General features: G+C 31.9%; 1 protein-coding gene across 1 annotated transcript in view; it reads right to left on the bottom strand.

Annotated features, from left to right (window-relative positions):
• The window catches only part of LOC145331763 (uncharacterized), a 31,144-nt gene extending 13,549 nt beyond the window's left edge, over positions 1-17,595 (bottom strand). Inside the window, exons 1-6 of the mRNA XM_080176602.1 lie at positions 17,526-17,595; positions 15,399-15,456; positions 10,015-10,043; positions 7,906-7,970; positions 1,676-1,707; positions 761-834 (exon numbers count right to left, since the gene is read on the bottom strand). Of these exons, the coding sequence (XP_080032728.1) occupies positions 761-834; positions 1,676-1,707; positions 7,906-7,970 (171 nt within the window). The 5' untranslated portion in view covers positions 10,015-10,043; positions 15,399-15,456; positions 17,526-17,595. The remainder of the gene's footprint in view (positions 1-760; positions 835-1,675; positions 1,708-7,905; positions 7,971-10,014; positions 10,044-15,398; positions 15,457-17,525) is intronic.
• Between the last annotated feature and the right edge of the window lie 5,793 nt (positions 17,596-23,388).

The raw sequence follows: 23,388 nt of genomic DNA, 5'->3' as shown, positions 1-23,388 counted from the left end.
CATTTATTTAAACCTTCCCTATTCTCTTAATATAGCAGCTACTCTTTAGTTTACCATTTCATCCTTCTTTTTACATAGTATATTGACTGGTTGATTTGGTAACTGTTTATTTGTGTTTTAAATAAGAGATCATGAATGACAAGTATTTTATTATTCTATTAAATGCTAGTTATAAATTAGGCTTTATTTTTTTTAAATGTAGTGGGCATTTTATGAAAAAGGCGTTTTTTGAGATAGGCGTTTTCTGAGATGGGCGTTTTTTGAGATAGGCGTTTTTTGAGATGGGCGTTTTTTGAGATAGGCGTTTTTTGAGATGACCCAAGAAAACCCTTAAAAAAGAGATGGAGAATAAAACTTCGAGAGATGACATCGGTAAAAATTGGAAAATTTCAGGTTTTGCAATATTATGAAAATGCGATGAATATGTTATTCTATTTTGGATGGATTATTGCGTCTAATTAATCATCTAGGGTAATGTATCTATTGGTTAAGTAAGTAAAATTATGTAGATGAAGAAAGTACCAATTTTTACAGTAATCTAAAGGGATAATACATTGCCCGATGAATTGTTATACATTCCCAAGGCCGAAGGCATGCAATAACAAAACTTGTTTTTATATTATGATTGCACATTTTTATATTCGTAGAAAACTGGATATAATACGATACGATACATGATTTTCCAGTATGGCTTAGAACCGGTTCTTTTACAGCGGATATTAATCGGTTTCGAAGCCATAGTTTGAAAAAGTTGACCTACCTTTGTATCGCTGTTCAAGGAATTGAGTTCATACATGTTGGGTATCCAGCGGATGGAATGGCATATTATGAAAACTAAAAATAATGAAAAATTATTCATTTTTAGTTTTATTCAACCAATTAAAATTCAATAAAAGTCCCTTCATTTAACGAATAAGAGAACATTATAATAAAAATTTGGGGAATAGTTTAATAAACAGTCCAATGTCCCCTCCCTCCCTGCAACTTTTATGTAGGGAGGGTACTCTATAATAAAATTGCATTCATATGTCTGTCCATAACTAGTTATACAGTTACTACTCATTCTACAAGTAAATCTATGAGCATTCAAATGAAAATGAATATTTGGATCATTTGCCAGGGGGAGGGGTTTGATCTATAAAGTAGAATGATGTCTGTACGTCTGTCTGTTTGTTCGTCCATTAAGATCTTGGTAACCAATGAACCGATCGGATTCTACTCTTCAGGGAATATACCTACTGGTCCTGTAGTGGTTTTAGGCTATTTTCTTGGGGCGTGGGACACCCCCAACCCACCAAAAAATAAAAATCCCTTCCTCCCCCAATTTTTTTAAGGCAGTTAATTTAAAATATGGTGGTGGCAGAGGTACTTAATTTTTTATAATTACCTCTTGGGACAAAGCCCCTAGAGGCTAGGGGCGAAGCCGCTAGTTCTAATAATAAAGTAACAAGATCTTTGTCTTTCTGTCTATACCCAAGGATCTCGTTATCCGCTGAACCGATATGGTTCTTTTTCACAGTGTAAATTTATAGGCCCAGGGCAGGTTTTTAACTATTTTTGGGGAGGGTACCACTAGCATCCCAACATAAATTGCCAAAAAATATAAAAATAATAATTTAAATGTCTGCTAGGCGGCTCTAGTGGCATAGAAAAATGAATAATAAATAAATCTTACCCACGACAATAAGAAGAGATACTTGACTGAGCCTAAACGACCAGCTTTCTTATTAGATTTCATATTAAAATTTTTACCATAAAATCCATACATCCATTTTAAACATGATGATTTTTAGCTATATTAAAAACAATATTTCATTTAATATAATCCTATTTACTAGATTTTTAGGTTGTTGATTCAAAAGGCCATTATGAACAATATTATTTGCAAGGCATTTTAAAATCAAGGCTTAAAATGTAAGTATGTCCAATTTAAGTACATTAAAGTAATTTGAGTGGATTCATACATTTTTTCAGACTTTAAATAATGTAGAGGTGTAGAGAAGTAGGGTGTAAAGGATGTATCCACACTAGGGTAATATTAAGTGGATGCACCCCCAACATCCCCAAATATAATGGTCTTCACTCCCCTATACAACCAACTAACATAGCCAAAGGGGTGAAAGTTAAAAATCCAAGCGTAAATTTACCGGATAATTGTGTAGGGAGATGTATCCAGCCCCACTGACAATAAAATAACAACCTTCTTGTTTTTATATCACACCCCCCTAAAGCTTACACGCTCCTTGATTTTGGTTTCAGTCAGGGGGGTGTCACTGCTTTTTTGGAAAGTTGTCAACCTTGTTTATATTTATATTGTCAGATAGGAATTTGACAAGTGCAATATTCTCATGTCAAAGATAAATATGTATGGGTAAATTTTGCAACAAAAAATTCCTAAAATATTATGAAAAAGTGTATAACATGTTACAGTATGTTATATATGAGTAATAGTAGGAGTTTAAAATAAAAAAGAATAATCGGGTATAGTCCCTTTCGTGACAACGCCTGTTAAGGGGCGAAACGTCGTGGGGAAATCACCTAACCTAACCTAACTTGAAATAGTCTATTAAAAGCTAATGTAAAAATAAGACGAAGCTCCCATTATGAGGCGTTGCCACGAAAGGGATATGTTTTGATATTTAACATGCATGTCCACAATTTAATTTTTTTAACATTAAAGTAACTTTTAAATCATAAATGCACAACTATATAAAAAAGCACAAGAGCTGTTTTCATTTTTTCTACACTTATAAATACACGATTTAAGACATATAAAAATACATTGGCTGGCGTTACCAATGAACAGAAATCCATACTAGTATGTTTCTTAGTACAAATCTGAATTTACAAATAATTCCAAAGAATACTGTGATTTTGTAGATTCATTGTAGGCTTAGCTAGAATTTTATGTTTCTGTATGTTTAGCTAGAATAACCCCAATATTTATGCATGTCTTTGATGTGTTAACAATATACTGTCATGTAAGGGTATACAGTGTGTTATATTTTAAATGGTTTCAGATAAAATTATTTGTGTATGGTCCTTTTGTAACATCGCACCTTATGTGGCGATTCTTCGTATTTTTAACAGTAGCTTTTCTCCTATTTCTAGCCCCTGCTGGGCCAATCACCTAACCCAATATAACCTAACCTAAAATAAAATAACCTAGAAAAAAACATTTTAATAATACAACGAATCGCCCCTTATGGGGCGATGTTACGAAAAAGACTATTCCCAATTATTTTTATAGATTTTTATAACCATTTTGTGAATATATTCTAGAATTAGTCATTTGTGAGCATCTTATACAATAAAAAATTGCTAGGAATAGTTATTTATCGCCTCGTATTATCGAAGGCTTTCCTCAGAAAGTAAAAAGAAAAATTATGATATTAATTCCAGTTTTGTTAGTATGTTATCATTTACATGTATACGATACATGATTTTTCAGTATGGCACAGTAACGGCTCTAACTGATCTTAAAATCAAGAAAGTAATGATCATTTACAAAAAAATGTCTACCCTGTATTTTTTTATTTGTACAGATTGGAATCTATCAGTCTGCTGCAAAAATGTTGTGTAATCAATGCCAAGAGTCTATTATCCGCAGCAAGGTTACACTTTTTCTGGGACTGTGGCCTAACACGTAGGGAATCTACTTGTTGTCGGGGAGACATTAAAAAAGGTGCCTACTGCTGCTATGTCAGGTGCGCGACATAAATAATTAGAGGGGGAATGCCCCGGCTTATAACAGGCGCAACTCATTACCATGCAGTTAGGACTTCTAGAGTTGGTAATATACACTGCAATTCAAAACCCAGAGTATGTTCAAGGTGGCGTGGAAAGGACTTGCACACAAAGAGTCATCAAGTCCCCAAAAGGTCATCAAAGCTACTCTTTTCCTGGGAAAGTCTGTGTGTCGGATGATGGTCAACATACTGCAGTATAGATGTATAATGTATATTCATGATAACTATCTCCCCCAATCAGCAAGGACCTTTTAGCAGCAGACAAAAATGATTGTATTAATCTTTTCTCTCTCAATTAAGTTGTTAGAAGCTTTTATTTTTAATTTTCAATGTTTTAATTAGTATTTCACTGAAGGGTTAAAGTGGTGACAAAACATCAAAAATCTATGTTCTATTAGGTTAGTGTCAATTTATAAGATCAATAATTATATTTAAAAATATTTTAGTTCACATTTAGCCTGTTGTTCTCTTGTATGGACCTGACATTGTTACAATTCCAGAATCTTGAAATTTACCTATCAGATTCAAAGATCCAACACAAAATCGACCAGGGTCCTTATCCTTGTAGGGAAAGTTATAGATCTTGACCACTCTTTTCTTTTACTTTAATTTCAACATAAGAATAACTTTCATGTTAATTGGCAAATTTTAAGAAAGCCAAAAATTCATGTTTACATGAAATAAAAATTTTAGATTTAATTTTACATTTCTCCTTCAATAGAAAATGTTGTTTGGTTGCTGTTGCTTACCTACTTTTCCTTGTCTCAACTACATTCTATCACTTTGTCTAAGCCTTGGAGATTTCCACAAAAAGAGAGATTTCCTAAACTTTGTAAGCAGGCAAAAACAAAATCAACAAATCTGAGGGGAATAGTCTGTTTTAGGAAAAAGATGGGCGGTTTCCCAGGGTTTGACATGTAGACCACTGAAATCCCACCCCCACTCCCTTCTTTTTTATTACATTCTTGAAAAATCTACCTTAATGCTTTTTGAAAATTAAGTTTAGGGGCTTTTATAGCCCCCTACAGGTTAAGAAACCCTCAAGGAAAAGATTTTTTTTATTTCAGGCCGAGATTTTTTTTTTTTTTTGGGGGGGGGGGGTTATGTTCGATCCCACCTTCCCAACCCTCCCTCTATTAAATTTTAGTTTTTTTATAATTATTTTTTTGGAGGGAGGGATAATTTTTTTTCTAGGGGCAATTTCTCCTGAGATGGTAAAACATATCGGTTCAGCGGTAAGCGAGATAATTCGGTACAAAGAGACAGACATCCTCTACTTTAATATAAAGGTAAAGGGGAGTTCAATGGTCTAACTTTCAAACATAGGGAATTACCTAAAGATGTCATAGATAATTTAGAGAAAGTAGAAGAGTAAAACAAGTTGAGGTCATGCATAATAACGTTATTCTATCTACTTTTTAGAATTACTTCTTTATTTTACTACTTGATTTTGATGTTAGATGTGGTTTCATGTAAAGGTTTAATTTGGAAAAACTCTTCAAATTAACATTTATTATGTAGTGTAGCCGAATAATTATTTAGTTTTGTTAAAGCTTTGAACCGATACTTGTGAAATTGTTGTGGATGATTTCAGAGCGAAGCTTCTCTACAAAGTATAAATTCGTGCGTCCATTGTGGACCGCAACTGACGTCCAACACAGTACAGTACATTGTGGACAAATTACAACGGCAGCAGACAGGGGCGTTCAAGCTTTTTTATTTGGGGGGGGGGGTTAAAATTTTGAAAATAAAAATTTTTGGGGGTGCCTACGGCACATTTGGGGGGGGTAATCTTTATTTTATAGAGGCATTTTTTTATTTGGGGGGGGGGGTAACCACCCCGTTACCCCCCCTCCCCCTAGACGTCTATGGCAGCAGAACCAATTTTATCCAGATAAAACGGCTGTCAATCCCTGATTTAAATCTGCAACTTTGCAGCCAAACATTTTCTTACCAACCAAACTTTAACAAACTTCTAACTCGTGAAATCCTTGGTAATTTTTATTTTTTTTTTGGGGGGGGGGGAATTTTTATTTTTTGGGGGGGTTGGGGGTGTAGCTTAAAATCACCACAGGACCAATAGATAAATTTAAAGTAAGAGGAATTAGTTTTCGTTTGATTTTTACTTTAAGTTAGGTTATATTGAGTATTGGGTTGTCCCGTAGGATCAGGGCTTTCCGAGGAGAAATAATAACCCTACCCTGGTCCCTTTATTTTTAAAACTTTAAAAAGGGAGGTTGGGGTGTAAGTTTGAGGGAAAGCACTGATAATTTATTCATTAATATTTCAAATAATACACATAAGCGTCGTTGCTTTTCTGTAAGTGTTAATTTTTATTGTTTTAGTCATTAGGTTGTTGTCATCCTTGTTTTTATACTATGCACTTTTCATTATAGCATACAATAGCCTAAACTATTTCTAAAGGTATACCCAATGCATATACATATAGTATATCAAAAGGCCTAGAACCATTTTTCAAAGTAAGGAAATATAGTTTTTAAAAGCAATAGAACTTTATATTCTCGATAATCTTTTTAACTTAATCAATTCATTTTCAATCGACAATCATGCCACATTTTTTCAAATTTCCAAACTTTCAAAATTTTGAACGTATAAACTATTTATACATTCAAAACTTTAATTTAAAATTTTTTTTTTTAAGTTTGAAGCTTTTTTAGCTAGTAATAAATATTGAGATAGGATGAGGAAAAACCGCGAAAACTGCGTACACATTTGGAAATTAAAATTCAGCACATCCAAACTTTACTTTTTATCCCTTCAGTACCGAAGGATCTAGAAAATTGAGGGTCGACCTTTATCCCCCCTCTCTTCTATTAAGTGTCCCTAGAAGCCGATAGTAAAGTAGCCTCTAGTATATATGTATATCTATAATACAAAGTAGCTTGATGTCTGTCCGTCCGTCCGTCTGTCCGTCCGTCTGAAGCTTAAGATCTCTGTAACCACTGAACCGATCGGATTCTACTCTTCAGGGTATATACCTATTGGTCCTGTGGTGGTTTTAAGCTATTTTCTTGGGGGGTGGGACACCCCCAACCCCCCCAAAAACCAAAAATCCCCCCCCATTTTTTTTTTTTTTTTTTTTTTTTATTTGCTGAAGATTTCCTAGGTCCTTTGTTAAAAAATATTTTTTATTCCAGCATTTATTTTGAATGAAAGAATAGCAACATTCTCTCACTAAAAACAATAAATATTATTTTTTTTATCACCTCTTGGGGCAAAGCCCCTAGAGGCTAGGGGCGAAGCCGCTAGTATATATATATTGCAATAAATACTATTGCAAACTATAAATAATGCATGACTATTTTATCTAGATTGAATTTACAAAAAAAAAAACAGAAAGATTATATGCATAAGAAGCGCCGTAATAACTAAGTGACGTAATATTTGATCACCAAGGCAGTGTTTTTTTTACTAGAATGTATAGTTTAAGTAGTTATGTTTAAAATATACAACATATTCCATTTTTAGATATTTCGCCCAATCTAAAACAATTTATAATCTTTGTTTGTATTCTGTCAAACTTACTAAATGTTTGACGTACCGACGGACATAAGAACATACACAAGTTAAAAAGTATTCACATTGCAAAAATTCCAAAGAAATATACTCTCTAAGTAAAAATATCTAAAATACATTAAGAATTTTTACATAAATGCACGCTTTTTTGTAGAGCAGCTATAATATATCTGGATTTATTACTAAAAGATATCCTGGTCAAATCTGAGAAACACTACGTCATTCTGAAGACGTTCAAATATCGATGGCGTTACATTAGAAGTAAGAAATAAGGGAAATACTTTTGTTTAAAAACAGGTAAGAAGGGTATATAATTGTTGGAGCAATTAATAATGTTGTCTGAGTTAATCGGATAAATTTTGGAAATTAAAATTGACAAAAACAAATAATCTTACTGTCCCAAAAACTGCTCTGTAACTTTATTTTTGCCAGCTGTAAAAATGGCAGAAAACCTGGGAGAAGTTTGTGTCATGAAGACGACTAACAACTGTACAAGAAATGAATATTCATAAGTATGTATACTGTATAGACGTATAAATCAAACAACTTCCTCCCAGATTCTAAATTCTTTAATTTTGTTTTTCTAGCTATTGCAATGTAAATTATCTAAGAAAGCTGCCTTGTTTCTCTTCTATGCAGTTCACTTCTAGACTCCTGTCCTCCAATATCATTCACCTTTCTCATCTACATAGATAGATAGATAGATAGATAGATAGATAGATAGATAGATAGATAGATAGATAGATAGATAGATAGATAGATAGATAGATAGATAGATAGATAGATAGATAGATAGGTAGATAGATAGATAGATAGATAGATAGATAGGTAGATAGATAGATAGATAGATAGATAGATAGATAGATAGATATATAGATAGATAGATAGATAGATAGATAGATAGATAGATAGATAGATAGATGGATAGATAGATAGATAGATAGATAGATAGATAGATAGATAGATAGATAGATAGATAGATAGATGGATAGATAGATAGATAGATAGATAGATAGATAGATAGATAGATAGATAGATAGATAGATAGATAGACAGACAGATAGACAGAAGATAGAGATGGTATTATAAATGATCATAGAACAGTTTTGATTTTCTCAGCTGCTATTCAAGATAAATGTAAAATTCTTGATTTCCTATCATAAATTAATATCTGCTTAAAAACTCAGTTTTAATTCCGTTACAATCCTTGTATTTGGAGATACAGAAAGTGTCATGTGTGACGTCATAAAAATAGATCTAAGAAGTATGAGAGGAGAAGTGGAGATCCCTAAAAAATATATGGATTTAGACGTATTTTTATGACGTCACACATGACACTTTCCGTATCTCCTTGTATTTACAAAGGTACTAATTATTCATCCAAAGAATTGCATTCAAAGTATCATTACATAAGTGTATATGTAATGCAAGAAAAATTTTTGTTGAAAAAAAAGTAATAAAAAATACTTTGTTGTATGTAATATCAGCAGGAATAATGGAAAAAATCATTGGTATAAAAATAAACAGAAAGAAACAGCATCCATAAGTAAGGAGGCAAAAAAGTCGACTGTATGTTAAAAGTTTTAAAATACGTTCTCTTATTCATTGGCTTTAAAAACTTGCAAACTTTTATAAAAATCTTGATTGCTTTGTGTTTTTAAACCCTTCCATCATAATTGCACTCTACAGAAGGGGTAAGTTTGCATATCTTAATTGAGGTTGTACATCAATTTATGTATTAATCATTAAGATCCATTTACATTCTAGTTTTAGGGTATTTAAGAAAATTATTGGTCTGGGGAATTTTCACAGAACTTACAAAAACAATTTTCAACCAATTAATTCTTTAGTTTTATGTAAAATAAGAAAAATATTTGTCAGGGGAATCTTTCAGGGAATTAATAGGATTAGACAATGGACAATAAATTGACGTTCATCCCCAAGGATGATACACATAATTACGCATTCTGTAGGACACTCAACTTAATGAACCAATTAATCAAAATCAGTAATTAATCCAACAAATAAGAAAAATAAAACTTTGGGGACCAGTGTAATAAACAGCCAATGTTGCCCCACTTTTCAATTTCAACCCTTTCAATTTTCAACAAATTACTTTTTCCTTCTATTCCTGATAATAATAAAGAGATTATTACATACATTGTTCACAAAATAGCATTCTATTTAGTAAACAATGAGTAAGCTGAAAAAAAGTTCTTATAACAAGGATGAACATGTTCAATGTTCATTTATGTCTAAAGTTGAAAACTGGCTGAGTGTGTTAGATTTTTAAATCAGTATGTGAAAAGCAGCTTATAGTGCCTAGTAAAAAATTACGTCATACAATACAAATTAATTTTAAACATACATTTTACCACCGATCAATTACAATGTACACAGGCGGATATCTATTATTCAAACGTATGGACTAATGAGTTGTAAAAGTACGTTTCTGTGTGCTATAGGAATCTCTGTAAGATATTAGCGGCTGTGACACCAAACATCATAGAGCTCTGTATTTGAAGGACAGAAAAGTAGCCAAAATCCATCACGGGACACATGTGCAACTTCTCTATAAAGATTAACTCATTCGGTTCAGTAGTTATTGAAAAATAAAGCTAAAGACAAAAAAAACCTTACTACTTTATAAAATAGGATATAAGAAGTATATCTCAATTAGCAGCTGATAAAATGAGTAGATTATAATCTTTTTTTAAAAAAACTATACCTGTCTATAAACTGCAGTATTCAACAGCACTAGAATATCAAAAATATTTATTGCCATCCATGATTATGTGATTGTGCAAGGTATCCCAAAAGAAAAAAAAACCTGCGTTTCCATTTTTGGGAGAACAATCAAAAGGAATTTGAAAGAAATTATTATAGATTCTTATTCTGTTTAAACACATACATAATGTCTTAATTCATATTATTGTTTAAAATTTAAGAAGTGTGGTAGCTGCATGCCTCACAGTGCGTTCGAAGGTGCTTTGACTTTTGTGTCAGAACCTAAATTGGGACATAGTGCATTTCTTTGCCCTAGGTTAGGTAACTTAATTTCAATTTTCAATAAAATCAAAAATGCAGCCGTTTTTGAGAAAATTAGATTTGAAAATTTCAAGTTCAATTTCCTCCCCTAGGAGTTACCGCATAATCATGACAAGAAAAGCAAAGATTATTTATTTAAAATTTTGAACAAGTTTGATTTTATAAAGTTCTTCATAAAACCACTCCTGAAGTGAGTTAATTCATGGCCATTTTTATCAGTTGCTTTGCTAAGGTCACGGAAATTCAGCCTTAAATAAATCATATATAGAGAGGTTTTATGAAAGACTTCATAAAAGCAAACTTGTTCAAAATTTTTAAATTTCTGACACAAAAGTCAAAGCACCTTCGAACGAACTGTGGCCTCTATTAAGCCTGAATGTTCATGGATAGAGGGGAAAAATACAATTGCTTTAGAAATTTAATGAAGATAGAAATTTCTCTCAATCGTTTGTTTGAAACTTTTAACAAATTTTGATGGCATTGTACACACTAGCAATGTCCACACTTATCAACCAATGCAATGGTTTAAAATTACAGAAAAGATAATTTTGGTAGATAAATTTATTGTCCGCTGTTTTATCCCTAAAAATCCATGGGTTGAAACTGACATAAAATCGACTTATTTACATCAATATTGTGCACAACATTAATCACTTCAACTGTAAGAAAAAGCGATTATTGTGATTTATTGACAGATTCATGTTTTAATATCTAATTATGGACAGAATTTTCCTTGGTTAAATAAACAATATCTATTTTTTCTATTGGATGAAAAAAATTGTTTTTTTTGTGAGAAATAATATTATGAAATGAAACAAAATGCTTTTGTTTTTCTCCTTGATAATAAATTTTTTATTGGCTGATTTATTGTTTTAAATATTTACAATATTAAAAGAACAATTATGTAAAAAAAATGCATGTAAAATCTTAAAAAGTACCTATTGTATTTATTCAATACTGAGAAATGCTGGAGCTTGTTGAGCACACCCCCCCCCCCCCCTCCTCCAACCTCATTTTCAAACATATTGAAAAGAAAGTTTGGGAGGTGAGGAGGTTTTTTAGAAGTTTTTGTTGATTTGTTTATTATTTTTGTCAGGTTTGGTTAGGTAATATTGGTTTTGGGAAGCCCACGAATTTATGCCCATTAGGGTTAAAGCCCCCTACGGACAGCTAGGAAAAAATTCGTCAGTTTATATAAAAAATAAGGGATATGTTTTTATAGAAAATTCTTTTCGATGTTTAAGGGAATAATCGATCACAAGAAATGATACAAAAGTTGTAAGTCTATACCGTTGTTTGATGTACAAAATCTTATTTTATACAAGCTTCACTTTTAATTTTTAAAATGTATGGTAATAAGCAGGGGCGTCCAAGCTTTTTTTTTGGGGGGGGGGTAAAAAATTTTAGGGGGGGGGGTAATTCGTGTTTGGGGGGGGTAAAATGGCGCGCGAAGCGCGCCGAAATTTTTTTTTACCCCCCCCAAAATTTTTACCCCGGGGGTAAAATTTGATTGGGGGGGGGTAATTACCCCCCCTAAAGTCTGTTGGGGGGGGGTAAATACTCCCCCCAAATCTGTTGGGGGGGGTAATTACCCCCCCCAAACTAATTTACCCCGGGGGTAAAATTTTTGGGGGGGGTAATTACCCCCCCAAACTAATTTACCCCGGGGGTAAATTTTTGGGGGGGGTAATTTAATTATGTAAAAAAAGCACCTACCTAATCTATTAAGTTAATAAGTACTATCCTATAACATAAAGTAGTAAGTAAGGTTTATTTGACTATAGCTTCAGATTTCATTACTTTTAATACTGAGTTCTCCTTTTTAGGAAAGCTTCACATAGATCCCATGATGGTTCCACACTATTATAGGTCAATCCTTTGAGTGGTTTTAGGCTATTTTTCTCCTCCCTTTTTGCCCTTTAGAAAACACGAGTTCATAGATGCTAAGGGCGCCACTACTATTCAAATATATAGTAGTATCTCATTCTTTAGAACATAAAAATACAATAATTAACTCACTAACCAATGAACCAATATGATTATACTTTAAAGTGAAGCGTCTTATAGGTCCTGGTAAGTTTTATAACTAGTTTTGAGACACCCTGACATCCTCCCAAAAGAAATCGCCTATAGAAATTCTTTTTCATTATTTAATGAAATATTTAATTTAGTTAGGTATCTATTTTATGGAATCTTCAGTGCTTTGCAATTACATCATAGATCCCCGGGATGGTTTTAGCCCTTATAAAGGCCCAAGCAAATAAAACATGATCAAACTATTAAATTTTTTGTTATCATGGTTAAGAACTGTTTTAACTGGTTGGACTATATTGGGGTATAGTCCCTTTTGTGGCAACGCTCTTTAAGGGGCGTTTCTTCGTTTTTTTCACACAAGCTTCTCTCCTATTTCTAGCCCCTGCGGGGCCCAATAACTTTAAATCTTTTTTTTCAATTAAAATATAACTTCACTTTTTTATTCTCGTTTAGCGTGTATGATGAAATTTGTAAACAATAACAATCTGTCTGCTATGAACGTATTCGTAAGAAACCTGTTTTTTGGAAGCCGGTTTAAATGTCGTCTTCAAGATCTGATTTAATTGAAACATTAGGCTCGAGTAACACTATGACTTTTTTCAGTAAAATTTTTTTTTTAAGAACATTCAATTTGGGGGGGTAAATACCCCCCCACAAAATTTTTTTTTTAAAGAACATTAATTTGGGGGGGGGGGAATTACCCCCCCCAAAATCGTTGGGGGTGCCTACGGCACTCCCAAGGTAGGGGTAATTTTTTTTGGGGGGGGGTATTGTTCAAAAAATTTTGGGGGTGCCTACGGCACCCCCAAAATCGTTTGGGGGTGCCAAATGGCCCATTACCCCCCCTCTTGGACGCCTATGGTAATAAGAATGGAGAATATATATACTACTTAATATGAAATAGGGCTCGGCAGCTGCGCGTCACCCACGACTAAGCCTCAAATTTTAACCCGTTTTTATGCTTTGATTTTTTTTAAAACATGGATTGCAATATTCAGGTTTAGACTTCCAGCTGTTTTTTCTTTTAATTTTAAAATAATGATTTTCCTGATGATTACAGGCGGCTAACGCGCGGCTGCCGAGCACTGATATAAAATCAGTGCTTGATATGCGACAATTAGATACAGTAATTTTTTATTCCTAAATTTTGATGAACTGACATGTCTAAAAGTCATTTTTAAAGCTATTTGTTGGAATGGCGAGGGGCGTTCCAAACCTTTTTTATCAATTAAATAAAAAAAGTAATAGGTGTGCCTCTTCCAAAATTGCAGGGAAAAATCCCTGTATAAAATTACCATTTATATTCAGTGTAAATGGCGAAAAGACCGTTCTTAAAATATACACATTACATCAGAAAACAAGGAGGAGTAAAAAATGATAGCGTTGCTGTGTTACCTCTTAAAAATCAATTAAAAGCTCCATATACTGGACATTTTCTCCCTCCCCGCCATTTATAGTTTTAACTGATAATTTGTGGTCAAAAAAGACCATTACAAATATGACTATTTAGATTAGGTTCGTTAATTATTTTTAATAGCGAAGATACTCTATCATTCAAAATGTCCGAACGTCTGTTAGAAAACGTCAGGGCGACAACTTGAATTATGGACTGCTATTAAAGATAGATTACTGAATTGTTATGTAAAGATTCCCTATAATGAAGAGGATCCAGTTTATAATTCACTGTGTCAGTCTGTCTGTGGGTAATTCTATGAAAAGGATTTTTTTTATTTTACTCCAGTGTTATCTTTGATTATCATGTGTTCTTTCTGCTCCTTATACTTTGTCAGTAAGTCTTTCTGTAATGCTCTAAAACATAAAAACTTTCAATAGGGAATGGTTTGTATTTCTCTTTTTTTTCCTTTAAATTGAACTCTGCAGTACTTAATAAAAATAATGGACCATAATATTTGGTAAATGGGGTATAGTCCCTTTCGTAAAAAAAGTCTCTTAAGGGGCGTTTTATCATATTTTCACATTAGCTTCTCTCCTATTTCTAGCCCCTGTGCAGTGGTGGGCTCTAACGCCGCAAGGCCAATTGCCTAACCCTGCGGGCAATACCCTAACATAACTTAAACAAAAGCTACTGTGAAAAATTGCTTTCTGCTCTATTGTAGATTCTTTGCTGCGTTAATATTTCCGACTCTATTGGCTGATATTCAAAGACCCAATTAAAAGTGGCACTGGGTCCACGGGGTTGGGATATACATTTATTAAATCCTTTTCCCAATTGTTTTACTTTAATGGACGGACGATGGATGGCAATAGATTTACTTTCCTAGAGAGAATAGAGGAATAATACAGTGAATAATCAGATTCAGATAAACCAGGTACACCTAAAAAGAATAGAGAAATAATACAGTGAATAAACAGATTCACATGAACCAGGTACACCTAGAGAGAATAGAGGAATAATACAGTGAATAATCAGATTCAGGTAAACCAGGTACACCTAGAGAGAATAGAGGAATAATACAGTGAATAATCAGATTCAGGTAAACCAGGTACACCTAGAGATAATAGAGGAATAATACAGTAAATAATCAGAGTCAGATAAACCAGGTACACCTAGAGAGAAGGTTCCACGACAAACGTAAGAGTCCCAAACGTCAGAGTGGAAAAACATCAGAGTGGACAAACGCAAGAGTCCCAAACGTCAGAGTGGTAGGCCAGGGTGCTGAGTGCTGCAGCCAGAGTCATTTTCTTTATGATTAGGTTAGGTTAGGTTATAGGCTAGGGGGCCGAGCGCCCGCGGCTAGGCAGGCTAGGGGGCCTAACTGTCTATTTTTTGTCATATAATTAAAATAGCATAGACTCTGATGTTTTACTTAAGCAATGTCCACTCTGACGTTTGTCCCACTCTGACGTTTGTCCCACTCTGACGTTTGGGACTCTTGCGTTTGGGACTCTTGCGTTTGGGACTCTTGCGTTTGTCCACTCTGACGTTTGGGACTCTTACGTTTGGGGTAGGACCAGAGAGAATAGAGGAATAATACAGTGAATAATCAGATTCAGGTAAACCAGGTACACCTAGAGAGAATAGAGGAATAATACAGTGAATAATCAGATTCAGATAAACCAGGTACACCTAGAGATAATAGAGGAATAATACAGTGAATAATCAGAGTCAGATAAACCAGGTACACCTAGAGATAATAGAGGAATAATACAGTGAATAATCAGAGTCAGATAAACCAGGTACACCTAGAGATAATAGAGGAATAATACAGTGAATAATCAGATTCAGATAAACCAGGTACACCTAGAGATAATAGAGAAATAATACAGTGAATAATCAGATTCAGATAAACCAGGTTCACCTAGAGAGAATAGAGGAATAATAGATAATAATCAGATTCAGATAAACCAGGTACACCTAAAAAGAATAGAGGAATAATACAGTGAATAATCAGAGTCAGATAAACCAGGTACACCTAGAGAGAATAGAGTAATAATACAGTGAATAATCAGAGTCAGATAAACCAGGTACACCTAGAGAGAATAGAGGAATAATACAGTGAATAATCAGATTCAGATAAACCAGGTACACCTAAAATAACTAGGATGTTAACATTAATAAAACCAAAGCTAGATTGTTATTATAAACAGGAACCATTATGCAAAGGTTGAAAAGTTTGGGACAATTCTAACGTGTCTAACATAACAAAAAGAGCTAGGACCTTATACAGACAGACGGGCAGACAAGGTTTTTTTTAAAGTAAAACTTTATAAATAGCAAATAATAACAAGATTACAATATTAATTGATAAAAAAAAATATTTTTCAACTTATATCTTTCACTCAAAAACGTTTAAAATATTATAATGTGCTCTTTCTAGGAAAGCTGCTACTCTATAAATAATACTCTAAAAACCTAAAAATTAATAAAAAAAACTTTTAAATTTATGTAATACATTGATAATACATCTTTTTTGTTCAAAATTACTATTAGCTGCGCCACTAGTATCTATATAGAATTATTTTTAAAGCTATAAAGATATATTTTTTTGAATTTTTTTTTAGTAATCCGTTCAGATTTAGTGGTTACCTATATTTTAAGCTTCAGAAGAACATACAGTCAGACGGACGGACAGATATAATTCTACTTTGTATCATTTAATAGTTGTAGCGTTAATAGTGGTTTTCATTGTACTTGTTTGTTTATCTTACAAAGCCAACCCCATAAAAACACAATAATATGCAATTTTATCTCAAACTTTTGGCCTTTAGGATGTTTAGTTTTTTCAACTGCACCAAGGTCAGGATTAAAAGAAAAAATGGAATTTTAAAAGTCAGTAAGCAAGAAATCCTTGTTTGTTTATATGACAAAACATATTATTAGCTTGTAATTAATCACTAGTAGCTGTGCCCCTAGCACACGAGGTCTCTATTCAAAATTGTAGGGACAGGTAGAACACAGCTTAAAACCATCCCATGACTTTAGGCGAAACTAAGTTAAGCTACCCATAAATAGAGAATACAATTGGGTCAGCATTTCTTTGGCTACCGACAGAAAAACCTTATTACTTTATATAATAGGATAAGGTATACATTGACAACTTCTATGTTTTATAATAGAGAAAAACAGAATGTATCATAATAAATCATATCAACATATGATTATGCATCGAAAATTAATCATATTTCAGAAAAAAAACATATTATTATGTACTATTTTCCTTACCAAAATAACCTAATTGAGTTACTGAAAAAAACAAGGATTAAGATATCCAAAACAAGAGGCGTTATATCAAACGATTAATTATAGAGTAAAACCACCTTTATAATCTGAATGTTTGTAATTAAAAAATAAGGATTTTCCAAATTCCTTTGAATTCAGTTAATTTTACTGTACTGCTTGGAAAAAATATAAAAATGGGCATATTAAAGTATTTATGGAAGATCAATTTCTCGTGGATCTGAAGGGATAAGACAATATCCAATAAGTTGACGATACACAAAATTACCCATTCTTTAGATTATAATTAGTGGTTGAAACGTTTGTGCACTCAATCAATTCATCTAAATACAATAAAAGAAACCAAAGTTGTTAAGCCAACTAATAAGAAAACGTTGGGGACTAGTGTAATAAACATCCCAATGTTCCCTAACTACTGGTTAATTTATCCTCCACTGACATATCCCTGTTTCCCTTACCGTAATGTAGACAGGATCCAAACGTAGCGAGGTTGGTACTATTGTGGCCTCTGTCCGTTCCCCTCCTCCTGGTATCATTAACCAACAGGTAAAAATAAGTAACAGGATGTCCGTCTTTCTTTCTTTCTGGCGAAATAAAGCAATGTTAAGTTTAACCTTTGTCTTCTGGCTACACTGAATTAAAACATTACAATATCTCTAGGCAAATTTGGTAAATTATTTGTTAAATATCATATGATTTTTTCAGATTAAAAGTTTACTTTTAACATCCAACTAAACTCAAAACTGAAGAGGGTGCAATGTCCACCGAAATATATTTCAATAAAAAATAACTAAGAAGTATCAAAGACTTTTTCACTCAGTGAATTTATCATTAAAAGTTTAAGTTCCTCTATATCACTCAATAGACCCATAATTATAATTCATGTTGTCCAATATTTGATATTTTTTAATAACTGACGATCAACACATAAAACTTTTAGAATAGAACTGCTACCATTAATGTAGAAAATCGTAGTGCACTGTATTGGTAATCCCTGTCATGTTATATATTTGTTCAGGTACTAAGGTTGTGTAGCCTAAATATTTTTTACATTCTGCATATTTTTAGTTACACCATTTCCAGCTATAACTGCATGGTGTTGCAATTTAAACTAAATATTTGAGTTTTTAAAGTTTAGAACACTAGGTTTAATTGAATGTCCATAAAATAAATGTATAGGTATAGATGTATAACCTAGACCACTACCTAGTTCCAGTGGTTGGGACCTTTTTTATTTTGCTGTCAAATTGCTTTCTGCTCTTTTGAAGCGCTTTGGCTTCCGACGCTATTGGCTGATATTCAAAGACCCAATTGAAGACCAATTGAATCCAAGCACAGGGTCGCCACCCCGTGAACATAAAGTTATTTAACCCCTACCCCCTCTATTCTTTACTTTAATATCAATGAGAAAATTATTTCACATGATAACAATTTATTTACCAAGTGTATCTAAAACTTTAAAGAATGTATTCCTAGAGAAGTGTTGACAGCCCTAAGTGTATAGTTGCCAACTTCACTCATCATCATATATTCAGAATCATCAGAAGAATTTGTTGTTGGCCATCCTGCCACAGAAAAAAATTTAATTTTAGGTGTATTAAATGAAAGAAATGATCAAATGTTTTAGGCTCCAGGGATATGTTATAATAGGTCAAATTATTTTATTCTTTTCCAAGTAAAAAATAGTTTAATTTAGCAAAATAAGCTGATGGTTAACATACATCATAAAAATGAAATTGAACCTGATACTTTACTTTGATTTAAAGTAAATATCAGTAAAAAAAAAAATGTATATAATATATCTCATAAATTCTAAAATCTAAAAGTAATTTAGCTAGGCTCATTAAATTTTGCTTAAATGGGAGTTATAAATATTTTAATTCATATGAATTAAAACTTGTCTGTGCCTGTCTGTGAGGAATTGAGTTGTTGTTGATGATAGAACCAGTTATCATCATCAGCATTAGTTGGTATTTCCACAGGCTGATGCTCCACTCTGTTATTATCCATTTCAACATCAAGGAGACATAAAATTTCTTTATAATTTTTAAAATTTCCTTTTTCATCAGGGTTTAGCAGCCACCTGTAAGCCTAAGGGAAAGCAATATTTTTAAATTTTAAAAAGCTGCTGGAAATCTAAACCTGACCCAATTAGGACAATCAATGTTAAAAAAAATTGTCAAAGCATCCAAACAATTAATTTTCAGGCTGCCAAGCCCTGCTTTTCATATACAAAAATATCATTAAAAAAAAGGAAGATTTAAAAACATTCTTTCAGTATTTCTTTTATGATCAAACTACAAAAGAAACAATGCTCTATTATAACAATTGCATTCTTTTTGAAAGGAATTTTACAAACTAAATCATTTCCATGCCTTTGCAGATGATAAACAAAGTAAAATTTATAAAAAATATATAAATTCTTGATGGAAAAAAATAATAAAATTTTATAATATCTTACTAACTCACCTTACATCATATATTGTGATATATAATTCATTTTGTGGAAAAAGCTTTTAAGTTCAGATTTATCAAAACAAGAAGGTAATAAATTTAATTTCAACTTTGGAAAATATTTTACTTTTTACTGTATAAAAAATCTATTTCATTCAATTATTTAAATTGATTTAGTTAAAAGTGCATAAGAAAATTGTGTTGAAAATAAGTCTGGAAAAAAAGAGAAAGAGTTAACTAATCAAAGAATAAACCATTCAGATCCTTCATTTCAGTAAAAAAAGTAAACAATTTGGAGCTTTGAAAGGAGAATGTCAAGGAGGAGGAATGATGTAAAATATTAAACAAATTATTAAATGATTAAAGTTACTGAACATCAGTCCCTATTCTGGAGCTGGCAATAGATTAAAGAATTATTTGGTTCCATTCAAACTATGTTTTCTTATGCCAAACTCTATAATTTTTTAAGGAGTAATAAACAACTTCTCCCCTAAATACTCCCACCCCCAAATTCTAAATAAGCATAAATAAGTTTTCATGGAAATTATGTTTGGTTTAGCAGAAAAGAAGCACTGAGCACCAAACAACAGGAAAATTAAAGGTTATTATTTTAAAAAATGGTAAAGAAAAATAAGATAGAAAACTTAAGTTTTTTATCACTATAGTTTAATAACTAATGCTAAAAATAGTAGTTTTATTGTCATGTAAGATAAGTCCTTGGTGGTTTATAAATATTGGAGAAAGAAGAAGTTGTAGACCAATTTGACTCTCTCCTTTTTTTCCCAATTTTTATTTCTTCTACTTTTGAAATTTTATAACACTGCTTTCCATATTACAATATTCAGTATTTCATAATTTTAGATAATAGAGAAATAAGTAAATATACCTTGCTGGGCTAACCAATTTTTTTTATATTTTTGATGACTACAGTAAAACATTTGACTGTTATCATAAACGATTACAATTCCATTAACCTCTCTTTTTTTCTGGTATTTAGTATAAAATTTGGCATAAGGTCTACATTTGGTTATATAAGAGTATTTTGTATACATTACACAGTTTATGATGTATGTAAAAATGAGGGGATATCTGTTAAAACTGCTGTTTACAACAGTGGAAAAAGCACCTTTGTATATGTTGAAAAAGCTAGCATTTAATAGCCCTAAATAATAGATATTTCTGTTTTACTTTTAGAAATTCAATATTTTGTATTCAATACCTGGGCAACAAATCAATAGGCACATGTATCTATTGAATAAAAGTGTTTAATTTGCCTTTACAGGTTAAGGTTTAGCAAGCTCTTTTAATTATGCTAAAATTTAAATTTTTGTACAAATATCAAACATTGTAAAAATCCCTTATCAGAGGTTTAAAAAGCATTGCCAAAACACTGACAATTTTATTGCAACAATTGAACAATTTTCTCTAGAGTTTTAGTTTAAAATCTGGGTAAATTATCTTCTTCCACTGCACTGCTTGAGTTGAATTCAAACTATTCTTTTAAAGTTTGTTTTAAATGTAAACTAATTCTTTTCCAGTATGGCTTCAAAGCCAATTAATATCTGCTGTTTTAGAACCGTTTCTCAGCCATATTGTAAAATCATACATCAGATCATATTATAGACAAGTTTCAACAAAACAGCTAATCGTTTCCAGTAAAAAATGACGTCATACAATACAAATGACCAACGATTGTAATTTACCAATGTTAAATTGTATACTGGCCTCTCATTGGTCATTTGTATTTTATGACGTCATTTTTTATTGGACACTATACACTGTTTCAGTTTCAATGAATAGAAAAATGAAAAATCATAATATTAATACTAGTTTTGTTAGCCCTGACCTACTCATAATTTATCGTTTTACTATTCGCAGAAAGTTGTCTATAATACGATGCGGTAAATAACCTTTTTTCTAATTGTTTTTTGCTCTAGATATTTATAAAAGGTTAATTCTTTTTTATTTAAAACTAATTTTTAGCCTTTTTTAAATAGTTTTTATTTAATTTTGTCTTCTATTTTTTTTTTACAAAATTTAAACTTTTCACCAAATTTTTCTTGTTGTACTTTATTTTTCTGAAATGCATAGCTTGTTACAAGTATAATAATGTACATGATAGCATTTCATTTGTAAGATTTATACATAATATCATAAATGTTACAATGCATGTTTATTGGGATAAAATGCAGTTTGGGGAACAATTAATGTATATAACTTTTATCAAATTCAGATTTATTAATAGTTAAATTTATAGGAATTATATTCTCTTATTTATTATCATATCCGCATGTAAAATGTTTTTATCAAAATAATTTGTTAACATATCAGGTGATATTAATTCAATAACTTGTTCACTATATAACGCTATAGATAATCTCTTGAGTATAGAAACACTGCTTAGTCTAGATTATCATAAACCAATTACCTTAATAAGTTATCAAAATTTTAAAGGCAATAAAATGCTTGATTTTGAAGACTTTGTCTCAAAGTCCTGGTTATGAAATTGGATTTGATCCAAGATTATGCAGATTGATACCATTTACATGTTTTACTGCCCATAGTTATGAGCAGTTTCCAAATATTTTCAATCAGAACTAACCCCCCCCCCCCATAAAAATTCATGAGATATAAAACTGTTTATTTGCTAGTCTCCTATAACAACACTTTTACATATGTAATTAAAAATTTTTTGGGTGGGTGTTTTGTCAGCTTATACCAATAACGAAATTAATTCGGAAAAAAATCACGAAACTTATATGTCTTTTTCAGCTGTCGTTGGGGGGCAACACATCGTAAAATTGACGACCTCTCCATTTGCCCCCCAAATATTATTTTAGATTATTTTCGCTTGTTGGTTATACCTTATTCCTGGTGTTTTGTATGGACCAGAGGAACAATATGGGATCTTGTGAAATGATGTAATAATAAAAGATGATTTGGATGCATGTCTATTATTCCCATCAAGGTCATAAAAACAAGGATAAATATTAAACATTATGCATTACATATGCAAGAATAAAACAAACAAAAAAGCTTGCTTATTTTGTAATAATAGAAAAATCAAAATTGTTGCTTTTACATCAAGAGAGGTATTTCAACTGGATTTCCTTTTTTAGGATATAGGTTAACTATGTCAGGCAGCTGATTAAATTTTATGACCTAGAAAGATGTTACAAAACATCCCCATACAATCTAATCTAATCAATTAACTTTAGAACCATCAATATGATCTCTTTCCCCCTTTAACAAAAAATTATAAAGAAATGCTACCACTAGTGTAAAAATTAGGTGGGGGGTGGAGGGGAAAGAAAACTTTGCACAACAGTTTACCACCCCTTCCTCTAAAATTGTATTTGACCGCTATTTTTTAGTTCGTTAATCCTAACCCTCCCCCCCTCCAAAAAAAAAAAATAACAGAAACTTGGACGCCTTTGGTCATAGAGAAATTAAATTTTAAATCAAATTAGATTTTAGATATATCTGGTGGATTTTTCTTTTATCTTTTCTATACATATACATAGATTCATTGTTGCTAAAAAAAGTGAGAAACCATTGAAAAAACAATAGACATAATATATCTAGATGGTCAATTCAACCCAAAAATTCGTCAAACATGAAAAGGCATTCCAAAGCAGACAAACACCCAAGAAAATCTTAAGAAATGCAACTATTATGCCCTTTACTACCAAAATCTTTCTACACACTTTTTATTGACTAATTTATAGAGTTTATCTCTAGATTATCTCTATTGAAATAACGAGTGTAAGAGAGATAAATCAGAATTTATAGACTTTTGTCTGAAAAGGAAATGGAGAGAGAGCAGAGATAAAACAAGAAACAAATCATACAATAGTCAGATAAGTA

This window comes from Acartia tonsa, chromosome 11, assembly GCF_053477335.1.
Source record: "Acartia tonsa isolate MP-2025a chromosome 11, ASM5347733v1, whole genome shotgun sequence".
NCBI classification, from domain to species: Eukaryota; Metazoa; Arthropoda; class Copepoda; order Calanoida; family Acartiidae; genus Acartia; species Acartia tonsa.
This window is presented reverse-complemented; position numbering and strand designations above follow the sequence as displayed.